We start from the raw sequence: 10798 nt of genomic DNA, 5'->3' as shown, positions 1-10798 counted from the left end.
TGGTCGGCATGGACGAGTTGGACCGAAGGATCTTGTTTCCGTGCTGTACAACGCTGAGTCTATGACTCTAATTCATAACATTGAGAGTAATTTCGACTCTAAATTTCCCACAACATGAACTGAACCGAGGGTGAACAGAAAGAGCGTACGAGTGAGATGGGGCCTGGGAATTGGGTGGAATGTAGAGGCGAAGATTAGACTGGAGTTAAAATTCCAGCGACAAAGATAGCGCAAGACAGGTTTACTGTGATTTGACACAGGGTGATGGTACTGCAGGTTTCACATGGGCCCCGCACGTGTTTTTTTTTAAATTATTGTCACAATATTAATTGCCCAGGATGAATGAATGAAGGGGCGGATGAGAATCAGTCACCACCTTTCTACCAGACTTGCATAGTCATCTGTCATCATGCTGTCTGTGTGCTTTGTTGGGGATCTGTGTGATCCCTGCTTCTGGCGATGCGCTCTGCGTTGCTCCTGGCGCTTCCTTTTCTCGGCCTGGCGCTCCTTCTGCCTCATGTACTGGAAACGCTGCAGGAAGAGATCCTTCGCGTAGTCGTAGAGCTGCACATCCAGAAAGTTCAGCTGCTCGATGTGCCTTCGGGTTTGCCGGTCCAGCGTCACACTGGCCGCCCGGGTGCTGTTAAGTTGGGTGAACGGCGAAATGAACCTCAGCTGAAAGGTTCTTTCGAACAGACATTGGGTCTTCCTCTGGAACTCGGTCAGTCCGAAGAAGGCCATGTCTTTCAGATTAGTCTTGGCGCTGTGCAGGAGTATTTCATTGCGCCTGGTGGCTCCCATGGTGGATGCATTGTAACAGCCCACCAGGCTTAGGTCAGCGAGCATACGGACCTGGCGATTGTTGGCCAGGTTATAAGGGCAATTCATGAACTCCTGCAAACTGCAGCCTGACCAGTCGTCCCCTGCGTAGCAGGTCGGAAGCTCATCCGGTGTAGGGGTCCGGCCATCACACATGTGTAATGAAGCCCTCCAGGTAGCTCCTCTTTGGACATGCCTCCATTCACTTAAAAAGCGGGATACCGGATCTCTCAGCATTGTTATGTAATAGAAATTCCTAGAAATGTGGAGAGAAAGACCATCTGTCATATTCGCAATTTTTTTGTAACAGAACTGCAGCAACAAGAATTCTGTTTGCATTCTCGCTGTGCTGGGGTAACAACCCCCCATTAGGCTTTTAATCATCGAACTTGCTGCTTTTCAAACGAGCTACGTCACCATAAGAAGATAGCAAGAACTGCAGATGCTGGAGTCAGAGTCAACACAATGCGGAGCTGGAGGAACACAAAAGGCCAGGCAGCATCAGAGGAGCAGCAAAGTCGACGTATCCGGGACGGGGGGTCACTGGACCCGAACGTTAACTCTGATTTTCTCTTCACAGATGCTGCCAGACTTGCTGAGCTTTTCCAGCAACTTCTGTTTTTGTTCCTGATTTACAGCATCCGCAGTTCTTTTGGTTTTTATTTAGGATTTAAAGACGCTGGGATCTTCCCAACAGCTGCACAAATGTGAAAGTCAACACAGTGGATGCTGGAGATATGAAACAAAAATAGATAATGCTGGAGAATCTCAGCAGGTTTAGCTGCATTTGTGGAGAGAGAAAAAAGTTAACATTTGGAGTGCATTCTTCAAAACTTTCTTCAGCAGCCAGACCTGCCGAGTTCCTCCAGCATTCTCTTGTGTTTCTTGTTGTCCCATTATTGGACTGCTGCTCCTTTCGAACATTCCCTAGACTCCTGGCAGCTCCACATTTTTTTCTGGGTCTTCCGAGCCAGAATGCGGAGGGCAGTGGCCATTTGGGAGACCTGGTGGCAGCGGACAGGTGTCCAGGTGGTAGGAAGACAGGACAACGGCCTCGTTTTGCAGAATTAGCTGCCGTGTGGTCCATCCACTCTGAATGGTGGTGAATGGATGGATGTGTGAATGAATGAATAGGGTGCTGGCTGGATTTGAGGGAGGAAAGGCAGGTGTGTGTGGTAAATGCGTAGGCTGGATTGGGTAAGTGAGTCGGGTTGGGGTAGGTGAGATATACATGTAGGGCGGGGGTGGGTGAGGTAAGAGTTGAGTAGGGTGGTGGTGGGTGAATTGGTAGGTGGGTAGGGTGGAGTTTGGCGAGGTCATAGGTGAGTAGGGTGGATGAGGTGGGGTGGGGAGGGTGGGGTTGGGTCAGTCTGGGGCTAGTTGTGTTGTGGAGGATATGCAGTAATGGGCTATTCAGATCTGATCAGGTGAATGTTGGGGAGCAGGAGGAATAGTTGGATATTGGCATTGTTGGATCCCATAGGGAGTAGTCAGCAGTCAGGTGGATAGTTGGGATGCGTGTAGGAGGTTGGATGTAACTATGGTGAGGTCAGAAAATTGGTTGGGTAGTAGTTGGGAGCCCAGAGGGTTTTAGGGGTCTCTCAAGGAGTTGAGGGGGATATCAGAGTAAATGATATCCCCCAGTTATGTCACTAGCTCGAAGTTAGAAGTGTTTTTTTTCTGTCAAATGTTTCTTGCTGGGTACATTACGTGACACTGTCCAAAGTCTCCAACTTGGAATCAGAGAGATTGACATGGGTGTCCAAGGAGGAAGGGAATTGCCTGTCAGAACTTTAAACTGGTTGGGTAATATTTACAGAGGGTAGTGGGTTGGAAATTGTGTTGTGACCTGATATGAATTTTGATTTGTCTGTTGTCTGACAATTAGGAGACCAGAAGATTTGGGTTTTTAATTATATTTAAATCATGTATTGAAATCAAAATATGATTGGGAATGATGGGGTTTAGACAGAGAGAAAAAAAAAGAGGCAGAATTAAGAAATAACAGTTTTTATTGAGTTGCAAATTGTAAAGGAGTGTGACTCCACGCTTATAAATGTAAATTTTCAGCGTCAGAAAAGTGTTTTGGCAGTAATGATGACTGATGATTAAAAATTCACTTCTACATGAATGCACTGGCTCTAATATTTTCTGGAGTATTTGGTATCTGGTGGATAAATATTATAACTTTAAATTGATTGCAATATCAAAGTCCAGTTTCGAGGTATTGTCATGGCATGATCAGGGGATCCATTTTCTACAAGATTGTCAATAAGGTGCCAGTGGATTTCCAAACCTGTTTCTGTACCTTCCACCCTCCTACTGTACTTTCATGCTTGTCTCCATCACTTTTGACCCAACAAACATAACCTTTTGCCACTTCTCTGTAACCCTTGAACATTCTGCCATCACCCTGTGCTCGATCACCATTTCCTTTGACATTCTATCTCTCTCCTCTTTGCCTTCATCCATGACAACCCAAATTGCCCACTCTGACCGTGAACTCCTATTATCCCTCTCAATGCTTTCATTAGCTCCTTTGGTGTACCCCATGAGATCTCTGAATGTGTGACTCTGGAATTAACCTGTTTCCATCAACCCAATCCAAACTCACTCTCGTGAGTGTTCTTTCCATCAACCAACACTCCCAAATTTGAACTATAAGACCTTAATATTGACAGCATCATTCCACCGACCATCATTCACCTACAAATCCCATTAAGAACCACACCCTATCCTACCCTTTATAGGACCACCACACCTAGGATGTTTGTTGCTTCTCTCCTCTGCACTCACTGTGTCCAAACATCTACCTTTGCACGCACACGGACTCACCCAGCACCCCTGTGCCAGAGTTAAACCCGGGACAACTACTCACCTTAAACACAACTGCACAAAGTTAATCAGGTGCATTCACCCTTAAGTGACGGGAACTAGATACTACAAGACTTTTGTCCTGAGAGTGCGACTATTAAAATTTGTTCCAGGCTAATGAGTGTTCATGGCATGTAAACATGTTACAAGTAATGAACCTGCCACAGAGTAAATATGCCACACACACACTGCTGAATTCACATCTACTTCTCCACGTCACACCAAGAAATCTGAATTTTTCATCCCTTGTAAATCCCCCAAAGAGTCTGCAATGGGATAAGTATGGGTTGTGTGAGATTAGGTTCATTACTTGAGTTAAGTTAGATGGGTTAAGTGAGTCATACAAGTATGTGGTATGAGGGAGAGGTCAGCAGAAATAACGCAGAGTAGACATGTAGAAACCTTGTGCATCATTACTTCTGTTGGCACCAATCACCACAGGGTCCTCTGAAACCTTTTCCAGAATAGTCAGACACACCATCTAAGATGGGAGGTTATGCAGACGTAACCTTTTCTTCATGAATATGAGGTGAAGTGTTTGGACGACATGGCTGTTGTAATAGATTAATTGGCCTGTTAACTGGCCATTGCCAATGTTTGTTCTCCATTTGAGCTTTCTTCCATCTTTTCTCAGCTAAATATAAATCGAAATGCCTTCGCCCTGGTAACGATTGTCCCGTCTCTTCTTAAATGCACTTATGTTATTTGCTTCAATTAGTCCACATTCTTAACACTCTTTAAGCAATTTTTTCTTAATGAAGTCCCTATGGATTTCTTGGTGACTATCTTGTATTGATGGCCTCTAGTTATACTCTTCATCACAAGTAAAATATAATTACTTTAACAGGTTTACTACTTGTTGTACATGTTCTTATGTGTTGCTTTATATTACAATATCATCTAAATAAACTACAGAATTACTTGTGGATAGCAGTAGCTACAACTTGATGTATAAATTTTTCGAATTTGTGGCGTTTCTAAATATGAATGTCATGACTCAACATTTAGCTCTTGATGTTAAGGGCACATACCAGTAAACTTTCAATAGATCAATGTAAGAAAGGAATGAAGCACTGCCAACTTTATCAATACAGTCCTCTCCCTGAGAAATTGTGTTCTCATTACTGTATCTACTTTAGTGTAATTTATGCAGTATCTAGTTGACCCATTTGGTTTAGGAAATGGCACCACTGATGAGCTATAGCAGCTTTGGTTAGGTACAATCAGGTGATTTTCTAGCATGCATTGAATCTTTGTTTCCACCAAGCTTGTTTTCCCAGGTTTAACCGATAAGGATGTGCTTTTCTCGGTACTGATTCGCCTAAATTCACATCAAGTCTGGCTAATATAGTACATCCAGGTGTAATTCTACAGATTTCCTTGAATTTTTTAAATAACCTGACTGGACCTCCCCATATCCTTTCACTAAGTACAAAACCACATTGTCTAACTGTCCCAATAGAGCAGTATTGGCTAGTGGAATTGTAGAAGGTCCATTTTGTGAACTGTCTACCTGTGATTCCACCTCACTTCCCACTGCCCCTGTCATTCCCTTCTCTGTTATTACCTGACATACTTGCTCTTGGTTGTCTTCTTCCTTATGATAATGTTGCTTTAACATATTTATGTGCAAGCCCTAAATACTCACTGTGTGAAAACATTTTTCTCTCACATCACCCTTGCTTCGCTTGCACGTCACTTTAATTTTTTTTACGAGTGGGAACAGTTTGTTCCTATCTACTCCATCCAGCTCACTCATGATTTTGAAATCTCTATCAAATCTCTTCTCAGCCTTCTTCTCTCCAAGGAGAACAGTTCTGACTTCTTCAATCTATCTTCATAACTGAAGTTTCTTAGTCCTGGGACTATTCTAGTAAATAGCTTCTGCGCTCTCTTTGATGCATTTGCATCTTTCCTATAATGTGGCACCCATAACTCACACAATACTCCAGCTAAGGTCTCACAAATGTCTTGTACACCTATATACCTGAATCGGCAGCCCCTCTTACCAAGCTATTCCAGTGCAGCTGTGGCATTGATATCAAACAAGTAGAAAATAGCCCACATATGTCCTAGCCATAAAATAACGGAATGATCTTCTCAGAAACTTACTCACCAAAGACGTGCTCACTGGTTAACAATTCAGGTTCTCCCACAGCAACTCATCAAAGCTTTGAACCAGACATGGAAGAAAAGCTGAATGCTAAAAGAAATGGAAGAGTAACTTATTTTGCCAGTATTATGGGATTTATCTGAGTATGGCAATAACGAACTGTCTTAAAAAGGCAGTAGGAGACAAGTGGAAACCTTCTGCGATCTTGAGTTCTATCTGACAAACTGGAAAATGATTTTAGTTTGAAGGTAGTCTTTGCAGGCTCAGAATTGTTGTTGTAGGAGTTTACTCGGGAGATGACGTACACACAACATTCTCTGGGGTCCAGTCAGGAACTTAAGTACATTATGAAGTCAGGACTTTGGTGGTTTTCTGACAATTCCACAGTGTTCAGCTTCATTCCAAATTGTTGCAATCAGCCATACCAAAGGAGCAGGACAAACAGGTTTGGTGACTGTCAGCTCCTCTCTGAAATTTTCTTGCACACCACTCAGAGCAATTTGGACTGAGCAACAAATGCTGGCCTTGTTAGCAACCCCATATACCATGAAAGAATAGAGACAAAAAGGGCCAAAAGATTGAATTGAAGTTGAACATGTAGACAGGGAGAAACTATTACCACTTAAAAACAGGTCAAGAATGAGATTTAAAGTAATTTGCAAAAGAAGTAATGCAATGTGAGTAAAAACATTTTCATACAATGAGTGGTTCAGTGATTCCTGAAGTGTGGTGGAGGCAGGATCAATTGATAGCTTTCAAGAGGATGGTTATTTAAAAAGAAATAATGTGTAGAGTTATGGGCAAAGGGCAGGCATTAAGTCATGATGCTTCTTCAGAAAGCTGGTGCAGCCATGATGGGTCAAATGGCCTCCTTCTGCACAATAGCAACTCTGTGATTCTGGATTGGGGTAATAGTGGCAAATGGGGGAGGTGGGAGGCAAATAGAACAAACAGTGCAGCTGAAAGTGAAGTGGGAATGAGGAATGATATAAATCTTTGTAATGTCTTTCAAGACAGAATAAGAGGAGTGTACTAAAGAATGGAGGTGAATCTACAACTTTCCACATATGCACTGCATCCATGTCCTGATGATCAATGCCCTGCTGTTGACTACACGGATCACCAACAATGCCTCTTTTTCATGGCGCTAGGTCTTCTTCCCATTGCTGGAACAGAAAATCTCATTCTGACCCTTGCTAGCAGGGCACGCAGAGATGCCACCCTAAATCTGGGTGTAGCCTCCCGATCTCTTACAAGAAGTGATTGTTCATTTTGTGTCCCCTAAAATCAACATTTAAACCTTCTCTCTCATTGTGTTTGTGAAGTAGGCCTCAGTGGAGATGAAATGGTGCCATGAGGTCAAAATATCTGAACCTGTGGCTATTAATAGTAACTGGAATGGGACAATAGAAAAGAACCACAGCGAGAGCACAGGTAAGAGAATGTACAGACATCTGCAGCTCAATTGGAGAAGTGATTAGGTGCACAGACCAGTGTGAAGCGGTAATGCTGGAGTGGATTAAGATGGAGACTGTGGAAGTTGTGTCACATCAGTTGTGGTAAGAGCATTCTGCTTTCTCTCTCTCTTGCTCCATTTAAATACTATATTCTATCCGTCCTCACATTTTAGAAAATTATACTTCATCTGCCACACTTAACCAGTTATAATCCTCTTTGCAAACACTTTTTTTTATCCTTTTCACAACTTGTATTCCTACCGATATATGATTCATTGGCCAAGTAGTTACAATACAGTCAGTCCCTTTATCCAAGTCACTAATATAGATCATAAGTTGTTGAGATCACAATTTTTTTTTAATCCCTACAGTGTGGAAACAGGCCCTTTGGTCCAACAAGTCCACACCAACCCTCAGAGCATCCCACCCAGACCCATTCCCCATAACCCACCTAATCTCCACATCCCTGAACACTATGGGCAATTTAGCATGGCCAATCCACCCACCATATTTGCTTATGAGTTCTACCTCACAAGCCAAACTTCACTGGCTAATAATTGCATTGGTATTCCTTCACAACTGATAAGCTTGGCCTAATCAGCAACCTAGTAAATAGGGCCTGAGCTATTCGTTCAACAGGCAAGCCTGATGTTGAAATACCAGAGATATCCTGTGAGATAAAGAGCCCAAAACTATAGGGCAGTGGTTGAACGTGAGAGGGGAAAGATTTAAAAAGGACCTGAGGGGTAACTTTTTCACACAGAGCGTGGTGCATGTACGGAACAAGCTGCCAGCGGAAGTGGAGGAGGCAGGTACAATTACAACATTATAAATGGATCTAGATGGGTGTATGACTAGGAAGGGTTTGCAGGGATATGGGCCAAATGCTGGCAAATGGGACTAGGTCAGAATGGGAGAGTCTGGTCAGTGTGCATGAGTTAGACTGAATGGTCTATTTCATTGCTGTATAACTCTATGACTCTACAATCAGATCATTGCTTGCTGTTTACACAAACTCATAAGTGGGCCATCACTTTCAATCATGAAAAGAGCCCAATTTACCTCAGATTACCCTGAAAGGTAAGGGTTCTTACAAGAAGAGGTGAAACTAACCATTTCAAAGAATAATACAGCACAGGAACAGGCCCTGCAGCCCTCCTAGCCCGCATCGACACATTTTGCCCTTCCATACTAAAACTGTCTTTATTTACAGAATCTGTACTCCTCTATTCCCCATCTATTCATGGATTCATCCAAGTGCTTCTCGAATGATACTTTTATGTCTGCCTCCAACACCTCCTCTGGCAGCACGTTTCAGGCACTCACCACCCATTATGTAAAAAACTTGCCCACCTGCACTTTGAACCTATGCCTCCTAATAATTGACCCCTCCACCCTGGGTAAAAAGCCTCACACTTTCCGCTCTATCCATGCCTTTCACAATCTTTTAAATTTCTATCAATATTATAAACTTCAACCTCCTGCATTTCAGTGAAAACAAGCCCAGACTACCCAACCTCTCTTCATAGCTAAAATCCCCCATACCAGGCAACATTTTGGTAAACCTTTTCTGTATCCTCTCCAAAGCATCCGCATCCTTCTGGTATTGTGGTGACCAGAACTGCAATATTTCAGTGTGGCCTAACTAAAGTGCTATAAAGCTGCAGCGTAACTTGCCTATCTTTATACTCAATGCCCCTTCCAATGAATGTAAGCATACCATAGGCCTTTTTCACTACCTTATCTACCTGTGCTGCCACCTTCAGTGATCTATGGACCTGCACAGCCAGATCCCTCTGCATATTAATATTCCTAAGGGCTCTGCCATTCACTATACACTTTCCAACTGCACTTGATCTTCGAAAACGCATCACCTCACATTTGTCCAGATTAAACTCCAACTGCCAACTGTCTGCCCATGCCTCCAACTGATCTATTTCCTGTTGTATCCTCTGACAATCCTGCACTATCTGCAACTCCAACACAACCATGCTGTCTATCACTATTAAGTCAATTTGCTTCCAAATGCATATAGATCTTAACCCTGAGAAACTTTTCCAACAGTTTCCTTTTAATAGCAACTTGGCTTAGAAATTCGACAGTCCCTTCCCAGAGATCAATGGCTTAGTGGTATTATTGTTGGACTGTTAATCCAGAGACCCAGATAATGTTCTGGGGACATGGGTTTGAATCCTGTAATGGCAGATGGTGGAATTTGAATTCAATAAATATCTGGAATTAAGAGTCTAATGATGAATCCATTGTTGATTGTTGGGAAAAACCCATCTGGTTCACTAGTGTCCTTTAGGGAAGGAAACTACCATCCTTACCTGGTCTACATGTGACTCCAGACCCACAGCAATGTGGTTGACTCTGAATGGCCTGCTAGGCAATTAGGGATGGGCAATAAATGCTGCCTGGTCAGTGACGTCCTCATCCCATGAATGAATAAAGAAGAAAAAAAAATTCCTTCTCTTTGGTGATTACTGACACAAAGTTTTTTTTAGGACCTCACCTACCTCTTCTGGCTCCACACATAGATTCCCTCCTTTGTCCTCAAGTGGGCCAACCTTTTCCCTGGCTACCTTCTTGCTTTTTATTTATGTTTGAAAAGCCTTGAGATTCTCCTTAATCCTGTTTGCTAACAACTTGTCATGACCCTTTTTAGCCTTTCTAATTCCGTGTTTAAATTCTTTTCTACTTTCATTATATACTTCAAAGGCTTCTTGAGTTCCCATCCTCTTAAACCTTTTGTATGCTTCCTTCTTCTTTTTGACCAAGGTTACATCCCTGGTCATCCAAGTTTCACATAACTTGTCCATATCTATCCTTCATTAACATGCCGCTTCTCAACTCTTATCAACTGCCTTTTGAAATACTTACACATATCCAATGTGGATTTATTCTCAAACAGCTGCCTCCAATCAAAATTCTCCATTCCTGCCTAATATTGTTTTAGCCTTCCCCCAGTTTAACACCTTCAACCGAGGACTGCAGTTATCCCAATCATGAGTATCTTAAAATTCACGGTATTATGGTCACTACTCCTGAAATGCTCCGCTACTGAAACGTCACCACTTTAACAGGCTTATTTCCCAAAACCAAATACAGTATAACCCCTTCCCTGGTTAGACTGTTTAGATACTGTGTCAAGAAACCCTCCTGAATGGTCTTTACAAATTCTGCCCCATTCAAGTCCCTAGCATGAAGTGAGTTCCAGTCAACATAGGGGAAGTTAAAAATCACCCACCACAACAACCTTGCTGTTTTTACATCTTTTCAAAATCTGTCTATATATTCTCTCCTCTATCTCCCGTTGGCTGTTGGAAGACCTGTAGTATACCCCCTGCATTGTGATTTCACCTTTCCTGTTCCTGAGTTCTACCTATATTGCCTCGCTGCATGAGTCCTCTGATGTATCCTCCCTCAGTACAGCTGTGAGGGGCTCCTTTTCCAGTTATGTAACTGCCTCACCCCTTTTACAGAGATAGTAGGAACTGCAGATGCTGGAGAATCTGAGATAACAAGGTGTAGA

The 10798-nt window shown here is 42.8% G+C and overlaps 1 protein-coding gene across 1 annotated transcript in view; it reads right to left on the bottom strand.

Annotated features, from left to right (window-relative positions):
- Nucleotides 1–369: 369 nt before the first annotated feature.
- The window catches only part of LOC109934271 (heparan-sulfate 6-O-sulfotransferase 2-like), a 48984-nt gene continuing 38555 nt past the window's right edge, over nucleotides 370–10798 (bottom strand). Inside the window, exon 2 of the mRNA XM_020533078.2 lies at nucleotides 370–1075. Coding sequence (XP_020388667.2) covers nucleotides 370–1075 — 706 coding nt within the window. The remainder of the gene's footprint in view (nucleotides 1076–10798) is intronic.

The sequence above is a fragment of the Rhincodon typus genome, chromosome 6, assembly GCF_021869965.1.
Source record: "Rhincodon typus isolate 14 chromosome 6, sRhiTyp1.1, whole genome shotgun sequence".
NCBI lineage: Eukaryota > Metazoa > Chordata > Chondrichthyes > Orectolobiformes > Rhincodontidae > Rhincodon > Rhincodon typus.
Note: the sequence above shows the minus strand (reverse complement) of the source record. Positions and strands in the feature narration are given on the sequence as shown.